General features: G+C 35.4%; 1 protein-coding gene across 1 annotated transcript in view; it reads left to right on the forward strand.

The window, feature by feature from the left end:
- SLC12A2 (solute carrier family 12 member 2) overlaps positions 1-14,962 on the forward strand; it is a 58,835-nt gene extending 43,873 nt beyond the window's left edge. The window contains exons 17-27 of the mRNA XM_050912703.1: positions 1,492-1,632; positions 1,841-1,947; positions 3,922-4,001; positions 5,374-5,514; positions 6,206-6,253; positions 7,752-7,874; positions 8,055-8,166; positions 8,685-8,771; positions 11,003-11,138; positions 12,621-12,688; positions 13,588-14,962. Of these exons, the coding sequence (XP_050768660.1) occupies positions 1,492-1,632; positions 1,841-1,947; positions 3,922-4,001; positions 5,374-5,514; positions 6,206-6,253; positions 7,752-7,874; positions 8,055-8,166; positions 8,685-8,771; positions 11,003-11,138; positions 12,621-12,688; positions 13,588-13,723 (1,179 nt within the window). The 3' untranslated portion in view covers positions 13,724-14,962. The remainder of the gene's footprint in view (positions 1-1,491; positions 1,633-1,840; positions 1,948-3,921; positions 4,002-5,373; positions 5,515-6,205; positions 6,254-7,751; positions 7,875-8,054; positions 8,167-8,684; positions 8,772-11,002; positions 11,139-12,620; positions 12,689-13,587) is intronic.
- Positions 14,963-15,494: the final 532 nt, after the last annotated feature.

Below are 15,494 nucleotides of genomic sequence, written 5' to 3' on the forward strand. Positions count from 1 at the left end.
GTCAGGATATGAGGTGTGGGTTTTTTGGGGGGTTGGGGGTGTGTGAGGGCTGTTCTGCAAGGACATAATTTCAGCAGTTCTTACTTTTTTTTTTTTTTTTTTTTTTTTTTTTTAATAGTAGTATCTTCTACAGCAGACCCGTAGAGGTTTTGGGGTGGGGAGGAGGAAGCAAGCTTCAAGTAACTGTTCTTCATAGTCATGCTTGTCATGAGTTATCTTAACTGCGATATAAGGTGGCTGTCATACTATGATCTGTACCAAAACTTAGTTAGCTACAGAGAGGCTGTTGCATCTCTGATAAACATTGGTAAATACTTTAGCCTATTGGGATTGTGTAGTTTAGCTTCATATTTTAAGGCCAGACCTTTTCTGTCACATCACTAAGAACATTTAAGCAAGTGTAACTTTAAATACAAAGATTGATTATTCTTAAATGTGTTTAAATTTACCACACTTACTAAGTATGACTTGCTTCTGATCTAATGAACAGATAGGAGCAAATGAAGTTAATGCAGTCCACAGAACATACATTTTGTTACGCAAAAATTGTCCAGTTTTGTCTTCATAAAATTTAATTCTTTTAATTCCTGTCTATACAAACTTAAAACTTCAAAGAGTGCAAAGGACAGAAACTGAGTAATACTAGAGAGGTAAGATATCACAGATGGAATTACTGTCTTCCAAAATAGGGCTATACTGAAAAGAATAAAGTAGTGTCATCCTTCTTGTAGGAAAGCAATTCTGATCAGAGATTTTCTCGGAGCATATCCTATGTCTAAAACTGCTTTCCTACAAGAAGGATGACACTACCTTGTTCTTCACTAACTGACCATTTGGTCAGAGTCTGCATCCTTTTGCAAACTGTATCCTTTTGCAAAAACTGGGCTGCTGTGTTCTTGATTATACCTCGTCCTGTATTCTGCATTTTGATGTATAGGAGGAACACAGTGATCCATCCTGATGGAAGTAATAAAAAGAAGGTATTTAAAGAGAAGATGACTTTGACTGCAACATAAAACTGCAGAAGTGACACTACTGTGAGAAAGGCTTTCTGATTAGGCTTGTGTACACACGGAGGCACACTTGTACAGCTTGAAACAAATATTCCCATAAAGCCTAATACTAAGTCATCCTATATCTGTGTACGCTTCATTACAAAGCCCTTTCCTTTTAAAACTACATTATGCTTTGGAGGACAAGCTTGTGCCACCTGCTGGGGAAGTGGGTTGTGCTGTGCAGGAACAAGATTGCTGAAGCTTGAGCAACCCTCTTCCTAAAAATGAGACTCTGGTCCACTCTTTGTTGCTGATAATGCCTGGTATTTTGTTGTTTTGGGTTTTTTTGGTAGTGTGGAAGCCTGTTTTGAGGTTATTCAAGTTTAAATTGGATTCTAGCAGTGAAATTAAAAAAAAAGGGGAGGGAGGCACTTTATTACTATTCATACTCATAATTCTTGTTCCCTCTCCTGTTTTTATTTCCTTATTTTGAAAGGGTCCTCGGAGGCAAGCCATGAAGGAACTGTCAACAGATTTGGCTAAATATCAGCGATGGTTAATTAAAAACAAGATGAAGGCTTTCTATGCACCAGTGCACGCAGAGGACTTGAGGGATGGAGGACAATACTTAATGCAGGTACACCTCTGTCTTAAATTTTTTTTTTTAATGAAAGTGGTGAAGATGAACATCAAAATTGGAAGTGTTTTTGTACTTTGAAGTATTTTCATTTTGCAAAGTTATCTTAAAACTCTGATGAAAAATACTTTGTTTTCTGCTTAAGAAAATAATAGAAACTTTAGTTGTTTCAATAACATGGTTTTTAAAAAATGTTTTTTGTTCTTAGGCTGCTGGTCTGGGTAGAATGAGACCTAACACCCTTGTTGTTGGATTTAAGAAAAATTGGAGACAAGGTGACATGAGAGATGTTGAAACGTACATCAATTTATTCCAGTAAGTAGAAAATGCAGAGGTGTATCTCTTCTGTTCCATTTCAGTACATTTGGTAATAAGTCAAGAAGATCTTAGTTGCATGAAGTCTCTTTCAGGTAGACTCAGATTTTTCCATATTGCTGATCCAGCAGTCTTCAATACCTTGTTTTTTTTCTGATACAGAAATTAATAAGCAAGTCTTTATAGTTTAAACAGATTAGATTTCTATATAGTAACTCTTTCTGCATCTAGAAAGAGTTGTGGCAGTGGTCTGAGGTTTAAGAGTAACTGTCTTTAGAGATGGAACTAGTGGCTTTTGTGCCAGTCTGCTGAATTCTTTAAAGCATAGTTTCTATTGAAAGCAGAGTTTTTCCTACACTTCTTCTGTACAGATTAAGTGTAGTAGAGAATGAATCAACTCTTACGCTGAAGTTCTATCTTCATTAAACTTTGCTCTCATATTCAAGAAAATATTTACTTACAAGATACATAGCACTGACACCCAAAGTAATACAGTAGCCAAAAAGCAGATGGGAAAGGAAAACCCAGTGTAATTTGACAGTACTGAAAAGCAGACCAGTTCTGGCTGAAAAATTTAATAGAATAACTTGTGCTGCAAACACTTCAGAAAACCAAAACTTGCTTCTTGCACTTACACAAAGAGTTTTTTGTTTTCCTTATGTGCTGCTTAACCCACTTCATTTGTGCTTTACACTTCTCATTTACTGTGCATTTAAAAGAAAGAGAGGATGAGGGATTACAGGCAGAGATTAGAAAAGGAAAAAAATCATACCCTCCCACTCTCTCAGTTCCTTAAGAGAAAAGCAGGAGCACCAAATGCAGTGAAAATAAGGAAACAGGTTGGTTAGTTCTTGGTTTTAATTTTATTCCTATTTTATTTTGGAATGGCTTGTGCTGGAAGATCTGTCAAGACCAACAAGTGATGTGGTTCTCCACATCCCAAAAGAGAAACCTCAGGAGGTAGTAACTGTAGGTCAAGCGTGTTTCTGGAAAATCTCTGGAAAATTGAAAGTTTCTGAAGCACACAATAGGAACACATCTAATCTGTACAGATTTAACAAATTAAATAATGAATTTAAAATGTTCACTAATGGACAAAACATTTTCGTCTTAAATCAATCTCAATTTTTCTTGCGTTTATTATAGAATATGTTGATACTTTGAACATTTCTAATCAAGTCTTACTGCTTCTAAAGAGAAGTGTTTAATGAGTGAAATCTTCAGAAATTTCTGTCTGTGGAAATGAAATTTATGGTTGGTTGTAATGAGGTATTTATGTTTAAAGGACTGATGATTAATGGCTAATGAAAACTGTATGGTATGTTCATGTTTTTCTCTCTTAAATCTGGGAGTGTGTGTGTCCTTCATTTTACTCCACTTTTACTCAGCCATTTATTCAGGCTTTTTGCTTGTTTCTACAATAACAAAGTTTTCCCTCTTTATTTTTTAAAGGAGTGAGTTCCTTCTCCATCAGATATAATGGGAATAGGCACATTATAGCTAACTTACAGCTAATTTGATTCTACATTACAACTTCATAGGTGTTTTTAATACCCAAATGTTTTGGAAAGACATCAGAAATTTTTAGTTCTCAGATCAAGGAGATCTACTCAAAATAAATCCCTTTATTGATAGGGGGAGATAAAACTTTAGATTTCTCAGTGTATCTTGTCATCATCTGTGCAGAATTTGACTGACCTGTTCATGTTGCTTTTATTTAATTGCTGTTTGCATAGGGGAGAGAGGGAGGAGAGGAAATAGGTATCCTTTCTATGTGTTGCTTTTCAGGATATGGCATTCAGTTCACTGATGCAGTTGATAGTTTGGAATTGAAACTGAAATTGTAACACAAATTTGCGATTTGGGAGTTTAAATGGCAGTGTTTAATCACTGGAATTTGCTCAAAGAGAGTAAAGTAGGTCCTTTGGGAAAGAAAAAGTCTTAAAATATTTTATTTTTGTTCCTTTTGTTTAGTGATGCCTTTGATGTTCAGTATGGTGTAGTTGTCATCCGCCTAAAGGAGGGCCTGGACATTTCTCACCTTCAGGGCCAAGGTAAGATTTATTTTGTTTCATCTGGTGAATAGCTGTTCTAATTCTTTTTTAATACTGCTTTCTGAAAATATTAAATTAAGATAAGTTATTAAAAAAACAACAAACCAAAACACCACTCTTCTTACAGAATAAAAATCACTGAAATTAGCAAGTCTGAAATGTAAGATAAGAATAACCCATGTTCAGCAACAGAACTTGGTTTTCTGTGTGTTTCAACTTTCTGTATTTGTAAGCTGTATATAGTTGCTTCCCAAGGATTTACTATTTTACTGAAACAAATTAAAGAGGCTGCCACATTGGTATCAAGTATTTGAGACTCAAGTCTAGAAATCACAAAAATCACAACAAATGTTGCATGATCCAAGAATGCTATGGGTCTGGTGTGGGTTGCCAGCTCCTACGCACACTAGTTTACAGACCTCAGCAGTAGTCTGTCTCAAGTTTGGAAAGGTTTTCTATTTTCAATGTAGAAGACTTGGTTATGCTTTGTAGGTAGTGGTCTTAAGCTGAATGGTATAATTTTAGTTAAATTTCAAGCAGAATAATGAAGAAAGCCTTAGAGCTTTGGCAACAACTGTCTACTGAGTTGATACTGTGTAATTTGTTTGTAGCTTGCTCCATACAATGTTGCTACAATGAGGAAGAATGCTTGTGACACAAGCTCTGTAGGGGGGCATCCTCCTGAAAGAGGGGACGGTTGTTCCATTACTGGTAACATACCAATGTCTTAGGATTTGGAGAGAGGTAGCAGAGAGCCTGTCACTGTGTGCAAGAGGGCAGAGGAGTATCAGAAACAGCAAGGAGTGAACCTGCAGTGTGAAAATAACACTGCTGAGACGACTGGGAAATACAAAGGTGTCAGAAGAGTCTTAATATCCACTGGGGACTGTGAGTTTGCTTTAACTCGGACAGCTACTGAGTATCTCCCCTGAAGCCAAACGTGGAAAAAAAACTTTGCTGTGAGAGATAGTTGGTCTGGGCCTTGTCTAAGGCTGATGTTCCTCTTGGAGTTAGAGTGGAAGTGGAAAATGTTTCATCAAGTAACCTTCTTCCCTCCTGGTTGTACTTCCTCAGTATTAACTTAGCTCTGTTTTATGTTTAGCCTGTGGTAATGCAATCAACACCCAAAATCTGGGAAGAGAAGTAGCAGGAAATTACAGCTCTGCTCAGAGGAGGAGCCTCTTTGTACTCTGAAGCTGTTCATATAAGATTTTGTTGTTGTTTTCTGCCTTTTTTTTCCTCTCTTTGCCATAGCATAACAGTTGCATAGAGTTTAACCAACTGTGAACCATCTCAGTACAGTCACATACCTCTATTGATACCATTTGGAACAATTAAGTGGTTTATAATGTGTTTCTTTGCTTTCTCGAAGAAGAGTTACTGTCATCCCAAGAAAAATCTCCATGTACCAAGGATGTCATAGTAAAAGTGGATTATAGCAAGAAGGCTGAGACAGACACTTCTATAGCTTTTGCTCCATCATCTAGTGAAAGAACTCCCACTCTACATAAAGGTAACTTGCTAGTTAGCAATGAAATTTGAGTTCTTACTCTTTCTCTCTCATTCCCTCTTCAGCTCCTCTGTCCCCTCACCAAGGAATTACTTAAGGGATTTTTGTCTCTGTGGAACAGAAGTGTGTCATGCTTTTCTAGCCGTTGATGTCTAATCACTTAAGTACTTTGGTTTAGAGCTTAGCAGTATGTAAAATAAATCTTTCACGTCTAGTCCCCTAAATAAAACAGGTGGTAGACAATGAGCTACAATGGATTTACTTTGTTAATGAGTTTGACAGGCATTAAAAATTGCTTGAGAATTGTGCCACACATCTATATATTAAGTGTGATTTGAAAGCTGCTAAATTTATGAAGCTTTTTTCACCTCAGACTAGAATATTATATGTATGTTAACATGCACAAGTCATTCAGGATACTTTGACATGACAATAACCAACTTTTCTCTTATTTTTAAAGTAAAAGCTTGGAGTGACTTACTAGTTAAGTGACCAATGTGATTCATTGGGTTTTTTTAAAGTACAAATAAATCTCAGGATCTGGTAGACTGCATTTGTGTGCTTTTCTTTGTATGAAAATCCATTTCATTCTACATCTTTATTTTCTAATTTTTTTTATATACACTAGTAGTGTTTTCATTAACAGCACAAAGGAAATTAACCTTTTTATTTTGTATCTTTAAAAATCTTCCAGAGGAGGACGAGGATGGAAAGACTCCAACACAACCACTGTTGAAAAAAGGCAGGCATTTTCCACCTTTTTGTGTTAAATCATTCTTTCGCATTGTTAATTTCAGTTTTCCTTTTGTACTCCTTTCTACACATATATATGAGAGAGAGGAAAATATCAACCATGCAATGTTATTGTGTTTCTTCATATCTGCTTTGGAATGTGCTTCATCTTTAGGGATTGGGCTATGGAAAAATGCAACTTTGTGTTGGATTATTATTTTTTTTTTTTTAAAAAACTTTTGTTCTCAAGTAACATTTGAAATGTGTTCAGGAGCTTGCGTAGTTCTCTGTCTCAGATATCTGTCTGGGTCCTTACTTGATTTAGGAGTAAGGGGAATATTACCTAATGGTATAGTGGAAGTGCACCATCAGTCTATTCAGTAGATCTTCTGAAGCCATAGTTGTTGCTCTGTTATTTGGAATTGTTCAATAGCTTGCAAATTAAGGCATAATACAGCCACTCAGTGAGATTAATATCTGAAACAACGTGAAGTGGTCATTCAAATAAACAGCATTTTGAGAGATGAATTGAGCAGTTTTCATTTCCTGGTTTATTTCAGACTTTTTTTTGAGTTAAGCAAATAATTTTGCCTTAACTAAGATTCATCTAACTTTTTTGACAGTTTCTTCATAATTTCAACAGCTAGAAGCTGTTGTGTTTTAATAATGGAGAGTGAGATTACATCTTGAAGCACAAGATGGCAGTTTGGAAGAAGTCCCAGTATGCAGTGAAGTAGTATATTAATGTAAATCAGTCACAGATGTGCTCTAAATTTAAAAATTCTTAATAAAATAAGGACTGAGATTAATATCAAACTCCTGGCTCGTGTTCAAACAGAGGTTTTAATTAAGGGAAAGGGGTTAGTTTTTTCTATAGTTTTTAAAAAAATGTATTTACCTGTATTAATCTAATTGAAAATGCCATTGTTGTCTTGTTCTTGGCAAATCCAGTACCATTGTTATGCAAAATAGTCTATATTGTGCTTCAGAGCCTTGCACGTGAAAAACAGTCCTTGTTGCAAAAGATAGAATTCCAGTACACAGAACTAGCTTTTATTTTCACCACATGCTTCAAGAAAAATGGATTTAAGGAAAGAAGAAAAGTGCTTAGGACATGGTATTTACTTGTAAATTAGTATCTACATGTTTTTAGGCAAGTTTTGTCATATGCAAGAGGTAGCAACAGTGCATGACCTAATGCTCTGAAGTATGTATGCAAGGTTAGTTAAATTATCCTGGCAAATGACTGGATAAAGATCATACAGATCCTTTATTTGTTAAATGACTTCAAGATTTAAATCTTTAACTGCTGAAGTTAGGAGTTTGCAGATTCCCTAAATATAGCTCAGTTTATATCCATTCAGTCAAAATCTGGAGTTGGGTTGGGGGGAAGAAACAATTTTTATTTAAACTTAGAGATACCACAAAATATTAAGTTGCATTTGATGAATTTCAGGATGATAAAGCAAAATGCTTCAAAAATAAAATTTCATCCTACTTTTTTCCAGGTTCAAAGAGCCCATCTTCTCCTTTAAACTTGGCTGACCAAAGACTTCTTGATGCTAGTACTCAGTTTCAGAAGAAACAAGGCAAAAGCAATATTGATGTCTGGTGGCTCTTTGATGATGGAGGTAATATGCTTTACACTTTAAAAACAAATGTTGAAAAAAAAAAAATACTGAAGTGATTCTGAATTAATTGTTAACAGATATCTTTCAGTCGGTTCATATATAGATTACAAATGTGTACTATTAAACTCTAACATGATGCTATGTTTTCTAAATCATTCCCAAATTCTGGTGAAAATGTAGGTTTGACACTGTTGATTCCTTATCTTCTTACAACCAAGAAGAAATGGAAGGACTGTAAGATCAGAGTGTTCATTGGTGGAAAAATAAACAGGATTGATCATGACAGAAGAGCGTAAGTTTACCTTTAAAAATTTCATTTCAAATGTTAATAGAGCATGTTACACAGTAGCTTACTTTCTCATTGTAGTAGCCTTCTTTCAGTTGTTCTTTGGTTGAGGTATAATCGTATTCTGTTGGCTTTCTCCAAAAAAAGTTCCATTTCCCCTAGATTGTTATCAGGATGAGATACCTCAAGTTAAACTAATTTTTCTGCAGCAGTGTCTGACGCCAACATTTTCTTTTTCAAATATTTTCTGACGTTATCTTTAAGGGAGAGCTCTTTTCTTAGTTTTGTGGTTTAAAAAAAAATTTTTTTTTTTTCCAAAGCATGGTGTTGATTTATAGCCCTATGCCAGGTCAATTTGATTTCTCCCCCCCCCCCCCCCCCCCCCCCCCCCCCCCCCCCCCCCCCATCACATTTAAGTTGCCTTTTTTCCTTAAACTAGTGTTTTTATTACCAAACACCTATCTGTTTACCCTGTGAAATAATTAAAAATCTGGTCTGCATAAAGGCTTGTTTCTCTGATACAGGATGGCTACTTTGCTCAGCAAATTTCGGATAGACTTCTCGGACATTATGGTTCTTGGGGATATTAATACTAAGCCAAAGAAAGAAAAGTAAGTCTCAGAAAAACCCAGCTTGTTTGTTAGTTGAATTCTTGATGTCTTTCGTTAATTTAGAATACTTCATTCTTTACTACATAACAGTTTTGATAGAGTAGTTCCTATGACATCCAGTGTTTCATGAAAATGCAGGAAATAAATTAAGCAATAACTCCTACATCCAAGAACACAGAATTTAGACTGTAATATTAAATTTAGAAAATACAGTTTAAAAAGATCCGATTTGTCTGGAGCAATCTTATTTAAAAAGAGAAATGCTCACAAAAACGTACATGGTCTTCATCTTACTTGGAGTCTTAGTTTAATGTCGCAAAGCTTGGTCTTCAAATAGCCTGATCTATTTTTTCTGTTTTTTTTTTTTTAAATTGCTTGGACTTCTAATTTGCACAGGAATGTTCATACATGTGATATTTCTGATTTTCAAGTTTAAAAAATTTAATTGTAGATGGCTTTCAGTACAAATTTGTAACAGAATGTATAAGATCTAAAAATACTATCCTCCTTTCCCTTCAAGTTGTCTTTAGTATGTTGAAGTTGTTAAAAATGTCTTTTACATGGATATGCATGGATCTGAATAATTCAACATGTCATGCAAATTAGGAAATACTGTTTTACAACTTGTGGAAATGGTAAACGCTAATATGCATTCTTCTATACCCTGCTTTTTAATCAACTTTTCTTAAATGTGTAGAATATATCAAGCAACTAAAATGTTAGAATACTTCTGGCACTATGATGCTTTTGGATGTCTTGCTCCTGGGAGCCTGCTACTGTAAAACGTGTAAACTTAGAGGTAGCACGCTTTTATGCATAGAAAGTTGAGATTGTAGAATTACATGAAATTATTTTTATTTCATAGAAGTGATCCATGAGTTACTGCTTCTGAGAGCATTTTTTCTATCTCCGTGGATACATTCCCCACAATATATCCAAAACCTTTCTAAGATACCAGTTGGCATTAACAATAGCTGTAAACTAAGTGGAGGAGGATGATTTATTTTTACCAGTTGCTGTGCTGTATAATAAAATACTGTTAATACTTCTCCATTTTGTTCAGCCAAAACATAGCAAACCAAAACGTAACATTTGGTTTTTCCCTTTTGATGAAGGTGAAGTCATTGTATCAACTAACTTCAGTAAAGACCACCAAGGGTAGAAAAAAAGATGGGTTTTTTTAGTAGTGTGGGGGTTTCCTGGAGGAACAGGAACACCTCAGTTAGAAAGTGGGCATGGGGGGAGTGTTTAACTCGATGAAAGCTAGCACGTTACACATACTGGTATTACAATATATCCTAAGAGGTATTCTTTAATGTTTTTTAGACTTTCCACACTGTAATTTGCAACCACAGAAGATTGGCAATACCTTGTCATCTTTATAAAAAAACATTCAAATAGCATCAAAATGTAGTTATTTCATTGCATGTAAGGCATACATTTCAGTATGTTCCGCTAAAAATCTTGTTGATTTTTCTCACATCTCACATGCTGGAGCTATTCAAAGACAAGTTACTTCCATAATTTGTTTGCTGTTCAAGTATCCTAATGTGGGTAGAGAAAGTAGGGTAATGTACGTTGTTCTTTCTAGTAGAAATGAATGCCTCTTTGGTCTTCAGAAGGTTTTCTTTCAAAGTTCTCGCTAAAGTTCAAGTAGATTCAAAGTAACACCTCCTATTTTAACAAGTGCAACAGGAAGACTAAACAAGATGGCTGTGGTTATTTGCATTTGAACGTGGCTCTCGGACTGTATTGGAAAGATTAAAAAGAAGCAAAATAAAAATATCAAAGCCAGAATCCTAATGGCACTAGGATGAGACTTGATAGCTATTTTTAGTGTGACATGTAAACTCCTTCTCTTTCAAACTTAATTGTGAAGAAGCTACTCTTAGTTACTATACGTTTTCTAAGGTAGTACTCTTCAACTTTCAAACAATTACAGTAAACTCTAGCAAAGGTTGTTTGGGTTTTTTTTTTTAAACTGGCTAAAACTTTATATTTAGTTGCATGATGAACAGTGAAAGCTCCTACAGATGTCCCTAATTGTTTGTTGAATTATAATGCCTCCATATACAAATAGCTGATTTGATGTTCTAACTGCAATTGGCAGTGAAAAAATTTCAGTTCACTTTATTTTTGCATTGTAATAAAACTTTCTGATACCATGAAAGTCATTGCTGACATATAGACTAATACCTTTTTTAATATGGCTGTTCACTTAATCGTTCCAGTATTGCAGCTTTTGAAGAAATGATAGAGCCCTACCGCCTTCATGAAGATGATAAAGAACAAGAAGTTGCAGATAAAATGAAGGAGGATGAACCATGGAGGATAACAGATAATGAACTTGAGCTTTACAAAACAAAGGTTCTGTATTCTTTAGAGTGTTATGTTAAATGTTGTTAAACTTTTTTCTCCTACTGCATTTGTGGATGTGATATCAATGAGTTCATTCTTGTTATGCTCTCTCTTCCATAGCTGTTTTTATGAATGGCTGATGGAAAGCAGCATCTGAAACCATTTAGATGGTTCACCAGAAAAAAAAAGAAAGAAATGTTTCTGCATTCGGGGGGGGGGGCCTAAACTGCTTTCCTACAGTATTTCAGCAGTTAATTCAGAATAATATAGTCTATATTCAGCTGTTTGACTTTTTTTTGACCAAACTAACATTTTTTGCTTTGTTATTTAAAAAAACCAAAAAACCACACCACATCTAATTGTGGTGTTAAGGAGCAAATGAAGCTTCGACATTTTTCGCAAGCAGTGGTGCACTATAGACTTCAGAGGTACTCCTTCTCAAGTGCTGCTATGGAGGAGACCCAGGTAGCATCCTGTAACAGGATGCAGATACAGACAGGTATCTAAAGAAAGACTGGTTAAAGTTCGTGATCTGAAGTTCTTCAAGATGGTCCTGAGTATATTCCACCCTTATCTTTTTCCTGTCTGGGTTTTTACAACTTCTGTGAGGATTTGCAGTAGAGAAGAAATGGGAATGGTAGGTCATTCTGCATTGTAAGTGTAAAAAAAATCAGGAGTCTGTTTAACAGGTAGGTACAGATTGACTGGCAGCTGCTGCTGAGATCTCTTAACTGCATATTACTGAGGGGCTGAGGGGGAAGATTTTATAAAGTACAGTTACTTTATAGTTAATGAACTGCTTGATGCCTTGCTGTTCCTCATGTCTACAAACACCGCCAAAACTCATTTCAGTGAGAGAACTGAAGTGATTTATTCTTATGTCTGCTGATAGCTCAATTGTTTCTGCAGACACTAGCCTGCAGGCTGACTAGACTTCAGCTCATCTGAGAACAACAGAACTATAAGAAATACTTAACTCGGAATGTTTGCTGGAAAGTTAGTTGACATAGAAGAGAACTGAAAATTACTGAGGAAGCTACCTCAGATGTTAAGACAGGATAGGGTAGTAAAAAAGGGGGGGCCATTATGGAGATAGGCTTACCAAACGAAGATGGGCCTTCACTTCTGTAAGACCTGCTCACTATGAGCTTATTAGGATATAGTTAAAAGAACTTTGAAGAGAGTATAAGGGGCTCTTGCTTCCAGGAGCTATGGAGGATGGTATCATTATTAGAGGAACTATCTTAAATTTAGCTTCCATAGTACTTGGTGTATTTGCACATTTTAAGCTTACTGCTTTCTTCTCTCCCAGCCTTGCAGCTGTAGGTATTTTGGAAAAGTGAACAAGATGCCAAACTGAGATGGAAGTACATACTTTCTATAAATGACTCATACCAGTTGATCATAAGTGTTTTTCATTTTTCTTGAATAAATGAACTTTTTGTAGTTTTAAATAAAATATCTCCCTAACAAGTTTCATTTTAATTACAGACTTACCGCCAGATTAGGCTAAATGAGTTGCTGAAAGAACATTCAAGTACAGCTAACATAATTGTCATGTAAGTAAATGATTTGTACTGTTATCCTAATTGATATGGAACTGTAATTTGAAATATATGTAAATCAGGTTAGGAAGAAGACTGTGCCTTGGCATTAAAATACAGAAATACTCAAGGAGGTTTCAGTGCTGAAAGCACTTATTAGAAGTATGGAGCTACTATACTGGTGAACAAAAAATGGCCTGTGTAGTTTCATGTTTCTGATACTGTGCTTTAGGTGATTAGCTCCACATTAGTAGTGCAGCTGAGAATTCTCACATTCCTTCCACTCCCGCATGCCAACTATTCCCCTCTCTTTCAGGTCCTTCCTTTCCATTCTTTTTCTAGGAAATCTCTCATCCTGCTGATGGATTTCCATGGAATTACTTTTGGTGTCAACAAGCAGAATGCAGATCGTAGGTTTCTTCACTGTGTTTTTCTTTAGGAGCCTGCTTCAGAGCTCCATGAAGTAGTACTGCAGGTGAAGTTTGAGTAGGGCAAATAGAGTAGTTTTTTTCAAAAGAAAAGAGTATGGCATGTTTTGGAAGGATTGTGAGAAGGAATATTAGACTGCACCAACCTGGCATTGTAGGAAAAAGCTGTATTTTAAAATCTTTAAGAGTCTTTCAAGAAACTGTCTTCAACTGAGGAGAATTCTCCATGAAGCTACCTGAATATAAAATGGTGGTAAGAGGCCAAAACTGAGGAGTAAATAGATGTAAAGGCCTGTGCTGCTTAAGATACAAACTCTCAACTCAACTGAATTCTGAGGGAAAAAAACCCCAAAAACTAAAAAGGTTAGGAAATCTGACTTAATATCTACCTCTTTGCAGAATCATACTTCCATATTTATATGATACAACTTGTACTCCACCAGGTTTTTCTAATTGTTGAATGCTTTTTTCCCTTGTGAATTGTAGGAGTTTGCCAGTTGCACGAAAAGGTGCAGTTTCTAGTGCACTATACATGGCCTGGTTAGAAGCTCTTTCTAAAGATCTGCCACCAATTCTCCTTGTTCGTGGGAATCATCAGAGTGTTCTTACCTTCTATTCCTAAGAGAACTGCACATGGGACAGCTATGATGAAATGGTACTTCAGTGCCCAGGGGAGAGTGACTGACATGGTCTATAGTTTATTAACATCACAAAGGCAAAAAGTGACTCTTCTTTCACTATTTCACTGACTTGAAAGCACACAAGGAAAGTCACTGTATTTCTAAAGTTGTGACATCTTCAGTTTTATTCTATATTTTCTGTAATTTAATCTTGCTTAATGGGGGAGGATTCCTTGTTAGACTGAAGACCAAGACAAGCTTTTTGTTTGCTATTTGAATAGCAGCAATAAAATGTTTTATTTTTGATCAATGAAAGGATTATAGATTTATAAAAGCCTTTTAGCCTTGAGGTGCCTTCTGAAATTAACCAAATCTCATCCGTACATCCTATTTTGTAAATTTATATAGAATGTAAAAATCTGCCTTCAACTAAGAGTTTAGATCAGACTTCCTTTAGTTTCTAGTCTCTTCCATATTACAATAAAAATGAATGCTGCTTTTCAGTCTTCCATTGAGCTATTAGTTCTTAGTACTGTATGTTTTCTATTGTCAGAAAGTTTTTGGTTTTTTATTATCTGTTAGATTTAAAGGTGAGAATTGGGGCAGGTCAGTTGAACTAAAACAAATTCCTGATGTTATTGTCAAGACTTTGTGCTACTAAATTTTGTAACAGTTAAAATAAAACTAATTCTACTAGCAGAGAGGATCCTTTTCTCAAATTTGACAATGTGTACTACTTTGGCACTAGTCTGAGATACACAGCTAACATTAGCTACCTTGGTGAAGGATACTGGTCAATCTTTGCTCTGTAGCTCTAATGTGAAACCAAATTCATCTTAACTGGCTGAGGCTTTTTATCTTAGTACAAATTAGAAGAACCTGTCCTAGTTCTTGGCCTATTATGTTTTGGTGTCACTTTCAACTTATTTTGAAACAAAACTCAACTTAAGGCTTGAATGGGGATAATATAAGCAATGTGATGCTATCTAACAGAAAACAGTAAACACTATGTGGAATCTTGCTATCCAATATGAAATGTAAAAGCTATAGTTCTCTTGCATTTTTCAACAAATGGTTAAAAGGACCACTAGTTACTAGGGGAGATGTTTTTAGGTCAATTCATTCAGTTGTCAGAAAATACATTTAATAATACTCAGGTTTGATCGTCTAGTAATGTAGATCTATTCCACACATCCTACTTTATACATTTTCTATGTTCAATAAAGAAACTGCCAATCTTGTGTGCCCTTTCATTGTATATTTTGAAAACTTCATAATTTAGTCTACTATGAACACCTACACAAGAAATTTCACTTGAGCCTTTGTATAAAGGTTAGTAATGTGAACTGTTTTTTAAATTCCTAATATATTTTCGGTAGAAAGGATTGCCTAAAAACATTTCACAAGCTTTTGATATTAGCATTGGACATGCTACTGGATCAGCTTACTGGTGATTGAGTGACTTTCGTTTAAGGATGCACAGAAAAGGTGTATTTTTATGTTAAATACAAGATCAAATTGAAATGTAACTGTTCCTTTTGAAGGACAAAGCATAATCATTGTGTGGCAAGGTAGAGCTTCAAGTTGTTGTGATTAAAGATAAAAATATTCTACACAGTGCAGTATACACTGTTGTCAAGTTCTTGGTAAACTGCAGAAAATCTTTTTTTGCTGTTTCTGTCAATTGGATTTGAGACTGTTGAATCATTTCACTTAAAAATAAGAAAAACAAACATGCATGTTTTGCTGCTACGTGTGAGATAACTGATGTCA

This window comes from Gymnogyps californianus, chromosome Z, assembly GCF_018139145.2.
Source record: "Gymnogyps californianus isolate 813 chromosome Z, ASM1813914v2, whole genome shotgun sequence".
Lineage (NCBI taxonomy): Eukaryota > Metazoa > Chordata > Aves > Accipitriformes > Cathartidae > Gymnogyps > Gymnogyps californianus.